General features: G+C 36.8%; 1 protein-coding gene across 1 annotated transcript in view; it reads left to right on the forward strand.

Annotated features, from left to right (window-relative positions):
- LOC145768185 (phosphoribosylformylglycinamidine synthase-like) overlaps positions 1 to 20,592 on the forward strand; it is a 91,678-nt gene that overhangs the window by 8,187 nt on the left and 62,899 nt on the right. The window contains exon 2 of the mRNA XM_082579661.1: positions 16,275 to 16,385. Within this exon, the coding sequence (XP_082435787.1) occupies positions 16,275 to 16,385 (111 nt within the window). The remainder of the gene's footprint in view (positions 1 to 16,274; positions 16,386 to 20,592) is intronic.

Genomic DNA, 20,592 nt, shown 5'->3' on the forward strand with positions numbered 1-20,592 from the left:
AACCACGTGTATGTGCTTAATGTACACAAAGAAAAAGTCAATCGTCTCGACAGAGAAAACCTGATGGCAGAATTTATTGCTAAAACATCAGTTCGAAAAAATACGTTTTGTGGTTGAATTGTTGTATGATTGTTAGTTTGTTTCGCTGTTTTCATTTTTTTCGTTGGTTGTCATTTGATGTTTATGCGACACGTGTGATAGTTTGATGTAACTGCACCCTGGGTTTTTTTTTCGGTCATTTATCAGTCCTTAACCGATTTTTTAGCAAAATGTCCGAAAAAAATGTAGTCAATTCGGTCAAAATGTCCGAAAAAACAACGTTTCTCAGCGAAGCTGAATGCTGTAGCTAGTCAGGTAGTGCAAATTTTGGTTTGTATCAGCTACTTAAAAGGAAATAGTTTCATCAAAAAAATGACCGAAATTTTTCAATCATTTCGGACAAATGACCGAAAAGTCTCTGCGAAAAAAAACCTGACTGCACCCCCGGTAATTTCTAAAACTCTACGCCTATGATACAGGGTGTCTTTTATCGGATGCAACCTAGTTCGTACCCTGAACAGTTCGTACCCTGAAAAGATCGAGAGAAAAAATAAAAAAAAGCGGAAGTCGCTGATCGCAGTTTCCGCAAACATTTTAAAGTTTTCCCCCTGGAAAGATCGAAAGATACTGTAGCACAAAGCCGAAGTCGCTGATTGCAGTTTCCGCTAACCCTGACTGTAACCCTTACCCTAACGCTAACCCTCGCTAACCGCAAACACTTTTTCGCAGTTTCTGCTAACCCTAGCTCTAATCATAGAGTAATCTATGCTCTAACCCTAACCCTCGCTGATCGCAGTTTCCGCTAACCCTTACCCTAACCATAAAGTAATCTATGCTCTTACCTTAACCCTCGCTGATCGCAGTTTCCGCAAACATTTTTCTGCAGTTTTCGCTTACCCCAACTCTAACCATAGAGTAATCTGTGCTCTAACCCTCGCTGATCGCAGTTTCCGCAAACATTTTCCCGCAGTTTTGCAGTTTCCGCTAACCACAGTTTCCGCTAACCCTAACATCGAGTTTGTTTCAAATTGTTTGGGGAAACTCCGATCAGCGACCTTGGCTTTGTGCTATTAAACTGCGATCAGCGACTTCGGCTTTTTTAATTTTTTCTCTCGATCTTTACAGGGCACGAACTGAGGGTACGAATGGTTCAAGGTAAGAACTAGGTTGCACCCTCTTTTATCAGTTAGCAGAGAGAATGGTCCTCATGGAATTACTAACAGTAACATGACTAATGACCATATGAGTGTCCTGCCTTGAAAGAACTGTACATTTATATACAAAACATACGCCTACACCAGGGCTGGGGAGTTTGGGGAGTAGGCTGTACCAAATTTTGGTAACTTTGTCAGATTACTTAGCAAGTTTCCCAAAAGTTGTGGCTTAGGTACCTAGCCTAATCAAAATGCCATATTTATTTTTTGAAAAAAATTTGGTCTTACCCCTCAATGCTTGTTTCCATGACGACAGGCCCAAAATTGACGAAACAGCTATAACTCCGGAACCACTAGAGGTAGAACCAAAATTTTTTTTTCAAAAGATGCAGAACACCCAAGTTCCTATCTGTTGTCAATACATTTTGTAGACCTATGTGCACCACTTTTCCCAAAATTTACAAAAAACGTGTTTTAGCCTATTTATCAGCAACAACTGCAAACACAAAGCAATGAAAATGAATTACTGTAGTAATAGCTAAAATCCTATTTAAGCAAATCAACAAAGGTTGAATAGTTTCACACATCAGTTAGCAAATAACACTTCTCTAAACTTGCACATTTCAGCATGTCTACCTTGAATGAAACATAAAATACTGTACAAACAGTCAGCAACAACTAAACAACAATCGATTGGCAATATTAAGCTGAAACCTCACATTGCAATCAAAAAAGTTTAGCTTTGTACAATTGATATTGACATTCCCAGGCAAAGAACATTACACAGTGCAATAATACCATTATAGAATAGAATTGCAGAATACGTTTCAACAACAAACTAAAAAAATTCATAGCAATAACTAGTTTATGCCAGAAAGCACAAGGCAACACAACAGGCTGTAGTCCACAGTCAATTGATTGTTTAACTTTAATCCATCACAAAACTCATTCTTGCAACTTCAACAATAGTTTAGGTGCTGGTGTTCATGGTCTTGAAAAGACTCTTTTTAGTCACTCTCTCACTAGATGTTGCTGCTCCAAGTTGAACATGTACTGAGACACCATTTTTAGCAATATTTGCTGTTGTTTCGGATTTTTAGTTACTTTACCGGTGTGGAAGGCAGTCAACAGACCCAATGCTCGTTCTGCTGCATCATTCACAACATAGAGTGACTGTACGAAGGCTTGAGCATGTTTGTATGATGTATTAACATCCCAACACCCTGGATCAGTCTTTAGAAAAGACCAGTCAACATTCAAAATATCAATCAGTGTCCAAGAATCAGGACCAATCAAGTCTGCCAATGTTGTAGTGTCATAAAGAACTGGCATTTGTTATAATGAAAGTTTGGTTTTGCTATTTTTGCATTTTAAACGAGATTTCACCATAGCTTTCTTGTCACCAATGGGTACGACATTACTAAAAACGACCAAAACGACTAGTCTTTCTGACAAATATCATAAATGGTAGTCCAGTTTTTTGAGGTATGCTGAAAGCATTGGCATCATCCTTGCAGCTTGATGGGTTGAACTTGAAGAGGTTTTTTTCCATGGATGTTAAGTCGGTCCTCAGGGTTTGATGCAGTTTCAAATCTGCAGCTGGCGCTAAAGTTGGGTTGGTAAAAGTTAACCAAGGCTTCAAGTGATAAATCACAAAAAACAAATCAATTTTCAATGTATAAATTACTTTGGCCATCCAACGTGCATGGGAAATGGCACCAGGAGCATTTATTGAAAAGATTGTGTCTTCAGGTAAGACTCCTCCTAAATAGATCAAGCGTAAGCACAGGAACTCTTTGTGGTCTTTTCTGACTGGGTCAGAAATTTGACCTCTTTTTGGAAAATCCTGTTCGAACAGCAGCATCTCATTGCAACAACAGCAAATATTGTTAGAAATGGTTTCTCAGTTACGACATGTTCAACTTGGAGCAGCAACATCTAGTGAAAAAGTGACTAAACAAGTCTTTTCAAGACCATGAACACCAGTACTCCAGCACCTAAACTATTGTTGAAGCTGCAAGAATGAGTTTTGTAATGGATTAAACAATTGACTGTGGACCACAGCCTGTTGTGTTGCATTGTGCTTTCTGGCATAAACTAGTTATTATAGCTTTGGTAGAGAGGTACTTTTTAAAAACCATAGACAGACAATCAATAATTTTGTTTTGTTTAGATGAATTAAGATATTTTCCTGAAGAGGGCAGAAAGTTTTGCCGAAAACGTTTGAAACTAGTTATTGCTATGAATTATTTTAGTTTATTGTTGAAATGTATTCTGCAATTCTATTCTATAATGGTATTATTGCACTGTGTAATGTTCTTTGCCTGGGAATGTCAATATCAATTGTACAAAGCTAAACTTTTTTGGTTGCAATGTGAGATTTTAGCTTAATATTGCCAATCGATTGTTGTTTAGTTGTTGCTGACTGTTTGTGCAGTATTTTATGTTTTATTCAAGGTAGACATGCTGACATGTGCAAGTTTAGAGAAGTGTTATTTGCTAACTGATGTGTGAAAGTATTTAACCTTTGTTGATTTGCTTAAATAGGATGTTAGCTTTTATACTAATTCATTTTCATTGCATTGTGTTTGCAGTTGTTACTGATAACAGGGTTCCCACGCAGTCTGGAAAGTAAGGAAAAAGTAGGGAATTTAAAAACCCGTTTTCCAGACCGGGAAAAGGTCTGGAATTTCGTGAAAGCTCCCTTTGGTATTGAAAAAGTATGGAAAATCATGCAATATGAACCGGATTAAACCGGTTTCAGTTTGGGTTTTTTGAAGAAAAAAAAGGATTTTATTCAAACAGGAATCTTCTACATTCTTATTTTTTTCATACCGATTTGAATGTAATAGAGTCCGGATATACAATTTTAAACCTGATTTTATTTCTATTTGAATAAGACCTTCTAATGATCCGTTAAAGGTGAAACAGGCTGTTAAGGATTCAGATAGTAATAACTATATTTGAATCAATTTTAAACCTGTGTATGATCTTGTTTAGAAATATTACAGCACAGAAATTTTCATTGAATAAGCACTGTTAATGCGCAATGTAGATCAAAATTAGGTAGTGAATTTTTAAAATTAGGTATTGAAAAAGTAGGGAATTTGTTTATAAAAAATGTGTGGGAACCCTGTGATAAATAGGCTAAAACACGTTTTTTGTAAATTTTGGGAAAAGTGGTGCACATAGGTCTACAAAATGTATTGACAACAGATAGGAACTTGGGTGTTCTGCATCTTTTGAAAAAAAAATTTTGGTTCTACCTCTAGTGGTTCCGGAGTTATAGCTGTTTCGTCAATTTTTAGCCTGTCGTCATAGAAACAAGCATTAAGGAGGCGTAAGACCAATTTTTTTTCCAAAAATTTATATGGCATTTTGATTAGGTACCTAAGCCACAACTTTTGGGAAACTTGCTAAGTAATCCGACAAAGTTACCAAAGTTTGGTGCAGCCTACTGGGGAGCCACTGCAAAAAAGCATAGGCTCCGGAGCTATCAAGCATTCATCCACTAGCTCCAGCTCCAGAGCTATAAACTTTTAAACAGCGGCTCCATGATCCGGCTCCATACTGTATCCGACTTATTCTTTTAAGCGGTATGCGCTTAACCGATGTTTTTACTTAATATCAGATTGGATTTGGTTTGGGATTTCAGGTTTTGGTTTAAATAAACGATTGATACGTTTAAGCAGTATACTATTAACCAATTTTGTCTGTATTCAATGCTGGAGCTGATAAATATTTTGTAGCTCCAGCTCCGGCTCCACAAGAAATGTTTAAAAGGCTCCGACTCCGGAGAAAATGCTTGGCTCCGGGCTCCCCAGCCCTGACCTACACTAAAACATTGTGTCTTTTATCATGTAATGATAATGATTTTCCAACTTTTGTAGATGTTTTTACTGCATAGCTGCAAATTTCTCACATCTTAAAACACTTCATTTTGGAATAAATCACCTGTAATGTTACTAACCATGACACTGCAGTGTTGCCAGATTTTTTGAAAAAAAGAACTCAAAAATGCACCAAAGCGATTTAAAAGTAGCCCAATTTGCCGTCGCGACGTTGACGATCGAGCGACAAAGGCGCAAGCTTTCTAGGGGGGTTTTGGGGCATGCCCCCAAGAGTCATGGACAAAGCAACATCTTTGTCTATCATGCTGATTGTGTAGATACAGAATGCATACACTGTTACAACATACAAGAAGTAGAATGTTCAATATTGAATCAAGCATTGTTCAATAGAAAAAAACTTAGACGGGACAACGCTATACAGACTTCCTACAAATTCCTATTTTCAAATTCAAGATACAAATGGTTCCATAGTAGATGCTAATTGCTAACGCATAGCATAAGCCCGTCAACTCAGATGAACTACTAAGAGCCAAGACCCGACAAAATTCTATCATCAACTGCTGAAGCTTCATTTTCATAAATAGAGCTGTCATACTTCAGCACTGATGACCGGGGATCAAACAGCATTTTTCCAATTGTTGCAGCAGAGTTCTGATCCTCAAAATCGCTGACAAAAGTTGAAGTCCCATACGATTTCGCAGTTTGGTTTTGATTGCAGAAACTCTCGAAAAGGTTCGCTTAACCAATGCATTGCTGATTGGTATACATTGTTAGTGCCAATTGAGCAACTTCTCTAAATTTATACTCCCCTGCACTGCAGCATTTCTAAACCGTACACCTTGGTACAAAAAGTAGCCTACAAGCTACAACAGTCTATCATTGTTTTTTCATCATACAAGGAAGACCAGTTTACATTCATTAAATTTTTCCACTGACATTCAATTTTTCCAACTTTAATTTATAGCTTAGACACCAATAAAAGCTTCAAAAATTATGGCACTAAACCAAGATCATAACTATAATTTCCAATATTCGATACAAGTGCAATTTCGCTTTTGCCACTCGCCAGTCAATCCTTCCGTTTTCCCGGATGAAAATGAATACAGCATTAATGTAACAACAGTCAAAGCTGCTCATGGTCAGTGGTAAAATCAATCCTCATGCCGAATCATAAAAATAACGTCATTTTTTCCGTAATAAACCGAAACTTTACCAACATTTTCAAAGGCTCGTGGGATTCTACCAATTATTCAATTCTGCCAACTCAAAATTCACTGCCAAATAACTTAAAATTCTGCCAAATTTAAGCGCCGTATCGCGCCAAATAAGAGACTGAAAGTAGCCCAAAAAAGCGCAAGTCACAAACCAACATTTTTTGGCGCCAAGCCCAACTAAAAGTAGCCCAATTGCAGATAAATCGCCCAATCTGACAACACTGTGACACTGGTTAGTACAACTACAAGTCCATACAAGTCCCCCCCTTGGTAACTCATGACAAAGACAGGACTCAACCAAACATATAGGGTGAAACTACTTTACCTTTGCTTTACTGTTAACACACTTCAATCCACATGTTTTGGTCAATTCCTCTTTGTCATGAGTTGCCAAAGGGGAGGACTTGTATACCAGCTCCCAATAAGGTAATACAGGGTGTCTTTTATCAGTTAGCAGAGAGAATGGTCCTCATGGAATTACTAACATGACCATATGAGTGTCCTGCCTTGAAAAAACATGTACATTTATATACAAAACATACACCTACACTAAAATATTGTGTCTTTTATCATGTAATGATAATGATTTTCCAACTTTTGTACATGTTTTTACTGCATAGCTGCAAATTTCTCACATCTTAAAACACTTAATTTTGGAATAAATCATCTGTAATGTTACTAACCATGACACTGGTATGCCAAATCTTTGCATTGGTACAACTGTGATGGTAGCATGCAGTTCTCAAAAGAAAATTTGTTTTGCACAATTCCTGTGTATGAGATTTGCCACCACAACTGCTTTTAAATATGATTTTCTTCTGTATAAACAATACAAATCCCACAAAAACACTTAATACAATATGAAACTATATAGCATAAGTGCTCACACGAGCTACAAACAAAGTTTCTACACCATCAGAATTTTGAGAAATTTCAAATCAAATTTAAAAATTTTTTTTTTTAATTTTTTTTTTTTCATGATTTTTCTTAGCAACATTGCACAAATTTGTTTTTGAAGGTATCATGTAAACAGGTTAGCAGTGACATATATTCAAGCCTAAAGGTTATTAGAAATCTTCATTAACCTTTAAGTTATTTACGTTTTAAAAAACTGGACCAATCTCACCCCTAAGGACAATCTCACCCCAGTTTACAGTATTTATTGTCTTCTAAAGTTGTTATTGAATGTCAAATTTAGTCTCTGAATTTTAAACACAAGTACGGTATACAAAGTTGCACATTTTGTATATGTAGACCAGTTACTACATATAATTCGTAATAGTTTCGTAATAGAGACACATGAGTTTATAAACAGACTATAGAGTAATTATGAAACTGTATTTTTCTTGCAATATACCATGGCACTGTATCTTATCTGTATCAGTGTATCATATCCTCTCGAAACGTTAAAATAAGGGCAAACGACAAAACTTTGAATCCTGGAACAACCTTTATCAATCAATCTTTATGAAAATTCACATATGTCATTTTCTCATCAGTGATAACAATATTTTAGGGTGAGACATTAACATTTACAGAAAATAAAATCTTGGACCATCCTAAACTACAATAGTGCATTTTTTGGTTGTGGTTTTAATTCCACAATGCATCCAAACACCACTGTCATTTTAGTGGAATATAATTCTGCTTGATTTGCCCAGTAAAACAATCCGTAAAAAACGTGCAGTAAATAATGCAATGACAGCAACAACATGGATTTATGGGGATGCAACCTAATTCGTACCATGAACAATTCGTATCGTCAGTTCGTACCTTGAAAAGATCGAGAGAAAAAATTAAAAAAAGCCAATGTTGCTGATCTCAGTTTCCGCAAACATTTTAAAATTTTCGCAAACAAACAAAAACTCTTAGGATCATTACCAGAAATTTTAAAATGTTTGCGGAAACTCCGATCAACCCTAATCCTTTTAAAATGTTTGCGGAAACTGCGATCAGCGACCTCGGCAAACTCTTAGGATCATTTCCAGAAATTTTAAAATGTTTGCATGACCGGAAATTTTAAAATGTTTGAATTACTGGAAATTTTAAAATGTTTGTGAAAATTACGGAGACACGGAAACTGCGATCAGCGATGTTCTGTTTTTTTCTCTCGATTTTTTCAGTTTGTTTGTTTGCGGATACCGATACTCCGATACCTTAACCCTCTTAAAATGTTTGCGGAAACTGCAATCAGCAACTTCGGCTTTTTATAATTATTTCTCTCGATCTTTTTAAGGTACAAACTGACGGTACGAATTGTTCATGGTACAAATTAGGTTGCACCCAACATACACGCCGACTTCCGGGGGGCCGGGGGACGGCGCCCCTCGTAAATTTATGGTTGAGGGGCAACAAAAATGGTTATTACAAGTGGTGTTTCAAAGATAAAACACTTCGTGAAAGAATTTAGATCATTTAAACGGACTTAAAGAATGCCGAAAGCGAAAAATAGCCTACGTTGCTCTTGCCCGCAAAACAGCAGTTGATCGCATGGCTCTTTCAATGTCTCATACGGTACGGAAATTTCAACGTAGATGGTAGAGTAACTTACGCTGCTGGAATAGTCACGTAACTATTCACTGCAATATTAAGTAAACCAGCTATATTAGACGCGCTATATTCAACGAGGTCTTCTCGCTGTGAGATCAATTATTATGATTCAACAGAACGCATCGTTTTGTTTGCAATGTGTGAGAATTAAATTGAAAACCGATATAAGAAAAGGTAGCAATCTGGCAGATATGCCTGCATTAATGACGTCTCTTACTGCTATTATCACCTAGCCAACCTGACATCATTGTTTTATGCAGCCGCTAAGGTTTGACATCGACTTCAACGATCATGGAATGTTACATAATTAGAACAATTATATCCTACACGCAAAAATAAAAAAATTGATCTCTTAAAACAGCTCTTTCCGCTGTTTTGTCTCGTGAGCTTTGCATATTGCTCAACAAGTGCATAAAGTTTAAAATTGACAAGAAATCATTAAATTTGAATCACTGCAAATAAACGTATTCAAAACTTTTAGTCCGGCCGACGCCATTACACACTCCGTAATCTACGTCGGCAATGATTTTTCCGCAGCAATCTAAGTTGAACCTGTCTTTTTGAGGTGATAATCACTTGCGAACACCTTGACCTATACTCGAGTATACACGGTAGGGTGGTCCTCAAATGTATGGTAAAATTTTAACGTTGGAAAAGTTTAATTCTTACTTCTTACCCTCTCATTTGGTTCCATTTCACTAAAAAACAGTTCACTAAAAGTGTGAAGTATTTTGATAAAGGTTTAGAGGTGCCGCATGACCAGTGAAAAATGACAAAAATACGAAAATTTTGTCAAAATAGGTAAACCACCTAAGGGAACGTTCAAATATTACGTAACGCTTTTTTTCCGAATTTTTGACGCCCCCTCCCCCATGTAACGCCAACGTAACGCTTTTTTCAATCCCCCCCCTCCCCCATGTAACGCTTTTTCACTACGAATTCAGCACAAAAAACTACCATTCCGTACTCGAAAGCGTTACGTAACGTTTTGCTTGAATCCCCTCCCCCCCGATGTGACGCTAACGTAACGCTTTGCATAAACCCCCCCTCCCCCTCGAAGGCATTACGTAATATTTGAACGTTCCCTAAATAAATGTCTTAAAAACAAAACCTCAGCAATATACAAAGCACTGCAGATACAAATGAAGAAAAATAGGCAACAACCTTGCCAAATCCGGCAGTAGCAACTACTCCAGTCTGTAGTGGGCTATAAAATATACTGTAATGATACGCTGAATATGATTATAAGGTCCTATAGTGGACACATTTACAGGTCTCGTATATCAAAATATAATTCAGTCTGTGGACTTTAAGTGGTTCTCAATATTCTGCTTATTGCAATTTCAAAGATAACGCAGAATATACTGCATTTGATTATCTTTTGTCAGCAAATTGTTAAAATTTTGCATCAATGCAACATCTGTTTCAGCAAAATCGTTGATCACATGAAGAGAAGACCACTAGCAATGCTTTTTACTCTCTTACAACTTTCACCAAAATCCCATGCTACAACTTCCAGCTTTAGAAAGTCAGATGGCAAATCCAGAATCTGGAACAATCGCATGGTGTTGGATGTGACAAAGTCTGATAAATCTTTTGAAAAGACATCATCTGGCAATGAAGAAATACGCTTCAATGGTGGACTACTCATACTTTTATGGGTCAAGACAAATACCATAGCTAGCTTTTTTCAATACTTGAAACACCATCATCAAAAAGTACAAGGCCAATGAGTTCTTCACTTATGTACCATAAGTGTATTGAGAATGTTTTCATTGCTTCTTTGGCTACCGCTGAATCATGTTGCTGATATTCCTTTAGTCTTTTTATCTGGGGTTGCAGATCATTCCGTGTTTCGCACGTTGTTAGAGAAGCAGTAAACCAAGATTAGAAGTATACGCAATGCGTATGCACATTGCAATACAAGAAAGAAGTATACCTTTAACACAAAAATGACAAATTTTTTGAAACCACGTTGCTCCTTATTGGTCAAATCAAACTGCATTCTGAACAGCCAAATCTTCCATGCATATATAGCAGTGGCCAATGGCCATCCATCTTGCCTGATGAAGGGTGCCGGGATAACGAAACCGAATGCCATGTGGTGGTGTTCGATTAAGAATTATGATAGATATAATTCAAGGAACTCTTGATAATCATCTCTTGATTGAGTTTTTTCCAACTGGTCATTGGAAAAACTAATGATCTCATTAGCACAGCAGAAGTCATCATTTTCTAAGGTGACATAATAATCTTTGTCAAAACTATCCCACTTTGCTTTAAATCACTTGAAAACAAGAATGTCCTGTCCAGATGATGGCCCAATGTTGAGAACGCTCTTTGCACCACAAGTTCTAGAATATGGTGACAGCAAGCCAAATGGAGCAAGTCCTTGTTTAATTCTTTTGCAATTAAATACAGGCACCAGACTAAACACTAGTGTTGCTGGATGTCGGGTCAAAACACATTGCTCTTACCTTGTCAACAACACCTCAATCTTTAACACATACCATTACTTCATTGGCTTGCGCACTTCCTGATGAAGACTGCAACTTTGGCACTCCAAGCAATTTGTTAGTAGTCATTCTAGTGACAATTAGTGGTAACCGTTCAACTTTTTTTGTTACCAGTTATATCTGTAAAAGAGTTTTCCATCCCAGTGAACTGTGAGTATAGAGTCATGAACAAATTCATCTCTAATTTTTATGGAGATCTCTTGCCGATGAACGATTCTTACCTTACGTACTGATGAGCGATTGAGGGCTATTTCATCAGGGTCACACCCCAAATGGCTAGCTGTTGCAGCTAAAACAAATGTCGCTTTCTAATCACTTAGGGCAGTCCGATCTAAAGCAGATGATAAAGCCTTGTTCATGATTTTCTAAGGCCTCTTTTTGGAGTTGATGATTTTTCCGTATGAATAACATGATTTGTCTGCGGCACTACTGCTAAAAGCTTCAGGGGTCTTGACTCTCTTCAACAATAGCTGTTTTTCAACGTCTGATTTAGCTTTACGTTTAAGCTGTACCTTCTAGAATGGGTAGTAAAGACTTTGTATTGTTGCGCCAATACAAAGTCTTTACTACCCATTCTACCTTGTCGATCTGGCGATCTTTGCATCACCAAAAACTGATTATCTTCTTCATTGGTCATGATGGAAAGAGCATCTTCATGTGCATTGTGCAATGTCAAGTAGTCCTAAAATTTCATCTTTAAATTTGTTTTCTTTTTCAATTTGTGGTTTATAGGAAACTACTTCTTTAATAGGTGCATTGGTGCAGTTAAATAAATGAATACAATTACAGCAACAGGCAGACAGATACAGACTGCCTGCAGTAAAGCATAGATAATTCACTGAAGCAACATAGGGCGAAAAAGTTTGATTTTAACCCTATTTTCATTTTTTTTTTGCATTTTCTCAAAAATTAAAGCAGTTAGAGCATACTTTCCTCTTGAGCACAGATAGGAATATGGTTGCTTTGCATCTTTTGACACTATGCACATTGCACAGTTCTCTATCTCATCTGGTTCTGAAGTTATGTAAATTTGAGCAAAAATTTCCCGAGACCCCCCAGCTCGATTTTCAAGTTCATTGTGGCACTCCTAAACGTAGTCCAATGGCTCTCAATTTTTTATAGGTTTAGTTTTAAGTCATTTAGAGACTTTTTAAAGGGTAAGACACAGCAATTTCCAAAATTCGATTTTGGGGACCACCCTAATACACGGTACTCGATAAAAGACTATCATAAAGACTTTCGATAAAAAACAGAAGAGAAAATACTTTGCTGTTGTTAACGCTTTGAAGGTAAGTACAGTAGAACTTGGATAACTCGTCACCCCAGGGGGAATAGAAAAAGTGACGACTTACGCGAACTGTCGACCAATGCAAACAGCTAAATTTTGCCATTGTTTCACGTCGCATTAATTTCATGGTGCTCCGCGACGTAATTAAATGCGATAGTGGTAAAGTGAGACGAAGAGGAAAGCGAGAAAAGAATTTAATTACGGTACACAATAAAGTAGGCTACAGTAATAACGCACTTAACAGCTTAACTGAAGAACACAGATATTTTTGACTGCGTTTTGCTTGCAAGTGTCTTGTCAACCAAGTAGTCATGCATTTTTGATAGTGAGCTTGCGAATTCACCACTGTCTTCTTGGCATAACGTATAGTGTTGGAGCTTTCCAACCATCTGCAAAGCTTCTTTTGTAGATGGAGGTGGCACAGGCTCTTCTTCCTCTTGAGCCATGCACGTGCTGAACAGTGCTTCTCTTTATCGGCAACAGAGCACGTGCGCGCACATCCGCAATCGACCAGACCAACATACTCCACGCATGTCCGTCTGGCCGATAGAGTGTGTGCGTGCACACGTCTTAGCGCAGTAATTTCTTCTCAAAAGAGTCTGTATTTGGGTGAATGACAACTTAGACGAATTTTATGTCCCAGGGGAAGAAAAACAGTGACGACATAATCGAATTGACGAATTATGCGATGACCACTTAACCGAACTTGATTGTGTACAAAAGATAGGCTTTCTGCCGGGACCTGGCAATCATTGACGACTTGGGCAAACTGACGAGTTTTCCGAAGACGAGTTATCCAAGTTCTACTGTAATTAGCAAAACGAAGCTAATAAAACTGATGGCAGGTTTCCACTCTGCTTGAGATCATGATTTTTTGCGTTTTATTTCGATAACTTCACTGTTTTGATCGTTACGAAAAGGAAATGAATCGGCTTGTTTTCCAACTGTTCCAATTATGAGCTAATAATATCAAAATTTTTACTAGGCGTAGGCGTACTGCATGCGTAAAACTAATCGATTCAAGCAGCGGTTCTAATAAATTCGGTTTGCGACCTAGGTGTCAATATAAACAAGACACTAAGCTTAATCAAAGACTATTTTAATTGAGTAAAATAGCCTTATGGTTATGACGTCATCACCTTTCTCGGCCCCCAAGGTTTTTTGAAAAGTCGGCGCCTATGGCACCCGATTTATGGACCCTATGCAAAACTACCAGAAGTAACTTATCAAAGGCTTTGTCAGTCCAAGATAAAGATTCAAAACCAATCAACCTTCTCTTCAACAATAAAGGAGAAAACATTGCGAATAAATGGTTGCACATAGCCCGAATCTGCAGGCTTTCGTCTGACTCTCTTTCGGAGCTAACGTCAGAATAAAATAAACTTAAATGTAACTTGAAGTATTTATTGTGGAAGAAAATGAAATGTAAATGTGGCTAATCAGAAGAATTCAAATTAACAAGGACCTTTAAAGCATAAACGAATTCCTTTTGGCGGTATAAGATTGGATCGAAAGTTATAAAGATTGCTGCAAGGTGAAATGAAGAATGGCCTTTACCAAGAATTGAAAACACTTCGAGTTTAAAGTTCAAAGCACATTCTTCATTATGCAGCAGGTGTTGTCCAATTGCAGAGCCACTAAATATATTTTTGTCATTACAAGTTTTGTATGCGTGGTTTGGTTGGGTTCTGGTTGTATTAATTCCTTCTCTAATTAGTTTCGGATTAGAACAAAATCAAATTATGAACAGCAAACTTTTCGTTGACTTCAAAAGATACTGGATATACTAGATATATCTACTATATAATTATATATTATACTATATATGTATAGATATACTCTACTACTTGCAACAGCACCTTTACAATCAGTAATAACCTCAACTTTTACAATCTATTCAATTTTGGCTAGAATTTTACAATCATCTTCAACATACTCTTCATTAAAACTTCTCGACTTCTAATCCCCATAATAATTTATTCTAGAAATCATGCGGTTATTTATAAGGTTTGCTTTGACCAGAAGCTTCCAGAAACTATGATAATGTTACATCACAAGAACTCATTCTTTTGGTCATTTGAAGATGTTTCCAGAATCGCACAAACGCAAAATCTTCTAGAAGCAAGTTTCGCAATAAAAGATTGTGAAATTAAAGGTTGCTTTAGGACAGAGGTGACAAACCTGCGGCCCGCGGGCCGCATGCGGCCCATCAAAGAATTTTGAGCGGCCCGCAAAACAGTTTGACAATCGCTTATGCATTAAAGACAAAAGACATCTCAAAGCTGTTTTATGTATTCACCGCTAGCCTACACCTTTCCTTTGCTATTTTCTTAAGCCGTTACAGGTCGAGTCTGACTGATGAAAATCTTAGTAGGCTATGTAGCCTAGTTGAGAGTTGCCACATCGTCTGTTCGACCAAATATTGAACGCTTAGTCAAACAAAAAACTTTCCAAAATTCCACTAAGCAAAAAAATTCAATGCTTTAATGTTATTTTTTTAATATTTTATGCTTCTGTGCTGCATTAGATAGTTTCAGCTGTATGATTTGCATGGGCTTTTGGTTGTTGTTTAAAAAAGAAATTTTATTAACTGATTTGTTGTTTCGGAGCATAATGGTCGAAACGTTTAGTCAACTTGAGTAAAAAGGATAGAGCCAAAAAAAGAAGAAGTCATACTCATATGAATTATGAAAGCAAACGCTTCGAAAATTAAACTGTCTCACTATCAGTGCAAGTAGGAGACTGGGGTAAAGTGTGCAATGGGGTATAAGATGAGCATTGAGCCTCTTCGTTCAATGTATTTGTTATGCCCATTGAGGATTGCATTTTACAATGGCACGCAATTATATTGTTTATGTCGAAAATTCGAATTTTTTTTTGCCAAAAACAGAATAAATTTATTGTTACACTATGTAAATTAAATCTGTTTTTTTATATTGGTAAGTATAAAGTGTGAGAATATTCAATAAAACGTTCAGGTTGGTTAATCTTGTAGTTTTTTAAACATTTGTAATTTTGTCACAAAAATTAGGATGGGGTAAAGTGTGCAATGCTAGTTGAAGTATCTTGGAGCAGTTGCTCAACTTACCCCAAAAGAAACAGCCTTAGCTTACTAAATGTTTGAACTGTTGGTCGTTGGATTTGTGTGTTTTTAGGTTCGTATTGGATAAAAAAAACAGTGTTGTGTTGTAAAGCATAATAATGCTTCCCAATTATAGACCTACAAACAAACTGACAGGGGAATGCTTCAACTTAATCGAATTGCTCAACTTACCCCAGGTCATTGCTCAATTTATGCCGGGGTAAGTTGAGCAACACGCAAATAAGTATCAACATAGGCTAAAAAATATAAAAATCGCAAGGTGATAAAACTCAACCTAAAATGTAGCTGATTCACTAGTGCTTTAAATTCACCCTATTAAAATTTTCCAAAACAAACCGTTTCATCAATATCTTGAGTCGCTTCTAAACGATTTAAAAGTTGTTTGGCCCGACAATTCATGTGTAATTGACAAAGTGGCCCGCGACCGCAAAAAGGTTCGTCACCCCTGCTTTAGGACAATAATTTCTTGCAAGAATTACATAATTAAATAGCACACCTGTTCAAGAACATATTATTGATTGTGACATAGCTTTTCAATATATAATCTAATTTGTTGCAGAGTTTTGCCATCTGTGTTGAGCCATGATTTCTCAGTAAAGATCGACACGCCATGTCTCTGTGTGGAAAAGTCTGAAGAACACAATTCATTTCTTTTTGAAATAGGCCCAAGGTAAAACTAAAGATAGCAGTTTAATGAGAACTTTTTGTTACTTTAGTTTGGTTAAAAATAATAATCAATTAACCATATTGTTAATTGTTATTCTACTGTATCTAATGTATAATATAAATGGATGCACTTTACAGCCATTTTTTGAATGTTACTTTAATCCTGTTAAAATCAGTGAGTTTTGTATGATTAACTGTATGACCTACTCAGAAGTAACAGTACCTAACCACTGTAACGAATTATTATTTGATATACCAATACTAATTTTTGGTGAGCTCAACTGAGTTCAATTACACTCACAAGTACAAAAGGTTTGACACTTGACTGCAGTACTATAGAATAAATCTTTGTGTTCTGATCAATAAACGGTAATTAAGTTTTTCTATTGATGTGTGTAGAGGCTATAGGCCTAAAAATCATTTTTAATTAAGTTTTTGAAACCCTTCTGTCTTGTGGGACACTATGTATTGTCACATCTTAAATCTCAAACATGAACTATTGAACTTAAAAAGAAATATTTTAGACGTTATCAGCATCATTCGATTTGGTCCCCATTAGTGGAGGAAGCAGATTGTTTCCTTGTAGCGATTATCTTCACTTCTTTTCTCCAACTCATTTTGTCCCTGTCATCTTCTTGGCAGCTGACATAGATGACCTTACAGGTTTTTCGTTGCCATCCTGTTGTGCTGATAGACACTCAATTTGTATGTACTTTTTGTTTGTTTATCGCCAGCAAAACAATAAACTGAACTGAACTTCTTCCTGTGTACATTTACATTGTACATTTGTACAATTGCTTTAAAATAGCAGTTTAATTTTGTGTTGGCATTAGAAGACTCTTTTTACTTAAAAAAAGGACTATATATATATTGTAGGTATGATATAAAGTAGCCAATGCTGTTTGTGTAATTTTAAGCACCTAAATCACCGAGAGCCATGTTATAATGTTATCTTTATATAAGTGTTATGTTATATTATACTTTGTATGCTCGAGTATATATAGGTCGAATCCCTACTTTTGAGCTGAAAATCGGTGATATTTCCTTCTCCTGTGTATAAGTCGAATAGCTTATTCCTGACACTACCATTTGATGGTTTATCTAAGTATTGGCGTTGACATATGCCTACGGTGAGGAAATTTCATAGTAGAGCACAGCATAGGCGTCGATTTTTTCTTAGAAGAGAGGAATTCTGGGTGGGCGAGAGTTTTCAAACAGATTTCATTGAATGTGTATGTTTGCAAATTCGCAATGGTTCAGTCTTCGAGCCTTCAATCGGTTCAGTCTTCAGTCTTCGAGTCTATGAGCATATTTTTACTTTGGCAAAAACGTTGCCGAGGCCAAACGGCAAAATTTGAAATTGCCTCGGCAATTACTGTGAATATTTATTAGGAAAAGATTGTACTAAAACATGTAAAACGAGAAGCGAAAAATATACTAGAGTAGTCTATTACGAACGCATTGTTTGATTTGTTGTGATGTAATAATACCAAAAGTAGTGATAAAGCGAGCAACGCGATACGCACGCTGTTACGGTAATTCACGTTAAAAAACTCACCGGGAGGGGAAAGTAAGTTAATTTTGGGTTGATTCAACGTTCGAGTCCACACAAATCGATTTAATTTTTGAAGAACCTATTTTTGAAGAACCTTTAATTTTTGATTTGTTGTGATGTAATAATACCAAAAGTAGTGATAAAGCGAGCAACGCGATACGCACGCTGTTACGGTAATTCACGTTAAAAAACTCACCGGGAGGGGAAAGTAAGTTAATTTTGGGTTGATTCAACGTTCGAGTCAGCACAAATCGGTTTAATTTTTCCGGCGGGTTATATTGCGTAACAACAATGCCCAATAAGAAATTTACGTTTGTTTTACATTAATTCGACATCTAGCGATGTTGAATTATCATAAAATAACGTTAATTACTCAACCAGGTACAGGTAACATATTAATAGCTCCCTGCGAGAAGATCGCCTCGATTTACGTAAGCTTATAAGCCAACATAATTTCGGCACAATTGGGACACTGCGAGCAACCCAAAGTTTGTTTGATGAACTAGTCAGAATCGGTATCATCAGATGCTATATCAGCTGGACGAGATAGCGGAAAGCGAGGCGCAACAAGGAGTAGATGCTTACAATAATTTGACGTCTACTGGAGTTAAATCAATACAAATAGCAGGCCTTGATACAACTTTTTTTTTCCGGCGGCCAAACGTGTCCGACTGAAGCAAGCTGTTCGGCGGCCAATCACAAGCACATGGCGGCCATCGGAACTTCGACACGCATCAACATACAGTCTTCGAAATTAGCACATTTTTACTTCGGCAGAAGCGAAAAATATACTAGAGTAGTCTATCACGACCGCACTGTTTGATTTGTTGTGATGTAATAATGCCAAAAGTAGCGATAAAGCGAGCTACAAGATACGCACGTGGCACGCTGTTGCAGGAATTCACGTTAAATAACTCACGGGGAAAAGTAAGTTAATTTTGGGTTGATTCAACGTTCGAGTCAGCACAAATCGATTTAATTTTTCCGCTCGGTTATATTGCGTAACAACAATGCTCAATAAGAAAGTTACGTTTGTTTTACATTAATTCGACATCTAGCAACGTTGAATTATCATAAAATAACGTCAATTGCTCAACCAGGTACAGGTAACAAATTACTAGCTCCCTGCGAGAAGATTGCCTCGATTTACGTATACACTAACATAATTTCGGCACAATTGGGATACTGCGAACAACACAAAGTCTGTTTGATAAAGAACTAGCTGTCAGAATCGGAATCATCAGATGCTGTATCGGTAGGGTGGAGTGAAAAAAACTTTTTCTGTCATATTAATGAAGAGGGGTGTTAAAAGGGTGTCATAAGGTCTAATATTGACTTTAAAATTATTTTTTTGACGTGGCACCCAAAATCGAGCGTGCCACCCAGCCCCATGGGTCACGCAAAGGTCAAAATCCACGAAAACAGCGTAACTTTTTTTATAATGCTCCTAGAAAGCTGGGAGTAGGCTTAAAAGTTGCAGAACAGCTATGTTCCTATATGCTCTAAAAGAACATTTTGTTCTAAATGCATCTATTGAGCAGATATTCCAAAAAAACGTATTTTTTCCATTTTCGGGGGCAAATTTAGATGAAATTGCATTTATTTGATACTTAAATACATTTTTTTACTACACTTTGTTCATTTATTTTGGGTGTTATTATGGAGTCTACATATTTGGACAGATGGGAACCTTGGCTATTTTAATTGAATAGTTATGGTTGGTTACCTATGACGGTAGTTTGTTGGTAGGTAGGCCTACTATACCATACCGTCCTTAGCATTAGCATATTGTAGCGGACTTAATGAAGCAAGCGAATACTATCTTTTAATTTGATATTGTTATACATTCATCAACATTATAGAGAGTTACTTACAAATTGAACAGGATATTTAGAACAGCACATATCTAGGTATTTAAATTAAAATAGAAAATGCACAATCAAACCATAGCTAAGCCACAATTCGACTGACCTGCCACCATCCCCAGTCCACAATCGAACAATTGTTCAATCTGCAGGAAGTTTAATTTAAAGCAACAGTAGTCAGCTTCGAGGAAATACATGCATATAAAACAATTGTACAGTAAAACCATAAAAAGTGTTACAAGAATAGTAGGTATTCAAATAATCATAATATTAGTCCATTAAGAAGCAAAATGTTTCTTGGTGTCGAAGCGTTTCATTAAACACCGAGAGTTAATTTTTTGCCTGATCAATCCGTCACGTCTTTCATAGCCAGCAACTGAAGACGATGCCTCGGTGACAAGTTTAATGTGCCTTTCAACAGCTTGACTATGACATGGATGACACAATGGGGTGGATCTTACTTCTTCAAGCTGAACATTATTCAAGTGTGTGATTGCCGGATGTTTAGAGATGTCAGCCACGTTTAAATTGACCATTTTAAAATATTCTTTTGCTTTGAAGTTTAGCTTTGGCACCAAGAATCGTCGCACATCAACATTATCGTTGCTTGATTCGTTTTCACCATCTGATTGATCAACAAATCCACCTTCAAAATCACCCATATCTATATTTTCAATTGTGTAATTCGATAAACAACCTCTAATTGATAGAATCTTGTTAACAGCCATCCTCCTCACATCTTCATTTCCATCTGCTAGCAATAGCATGCTTAACAGTATGTTTTCAGGATG

Source organism: Aplidium turbinatum, chromosome 4 (genome assembly GCF_918807975.1).
Source record: "Aplidium turbinatum chromosome 4, kaAplTurb1.1, whole genome shotgun sequence".
NCBI classification, from domain to species: Eukaryota; Metazoa; Chordata; class Ascidiacea; order Aplousobranchia; family Polyclinidae; genus Aplidium; species Aplidium turbinatum.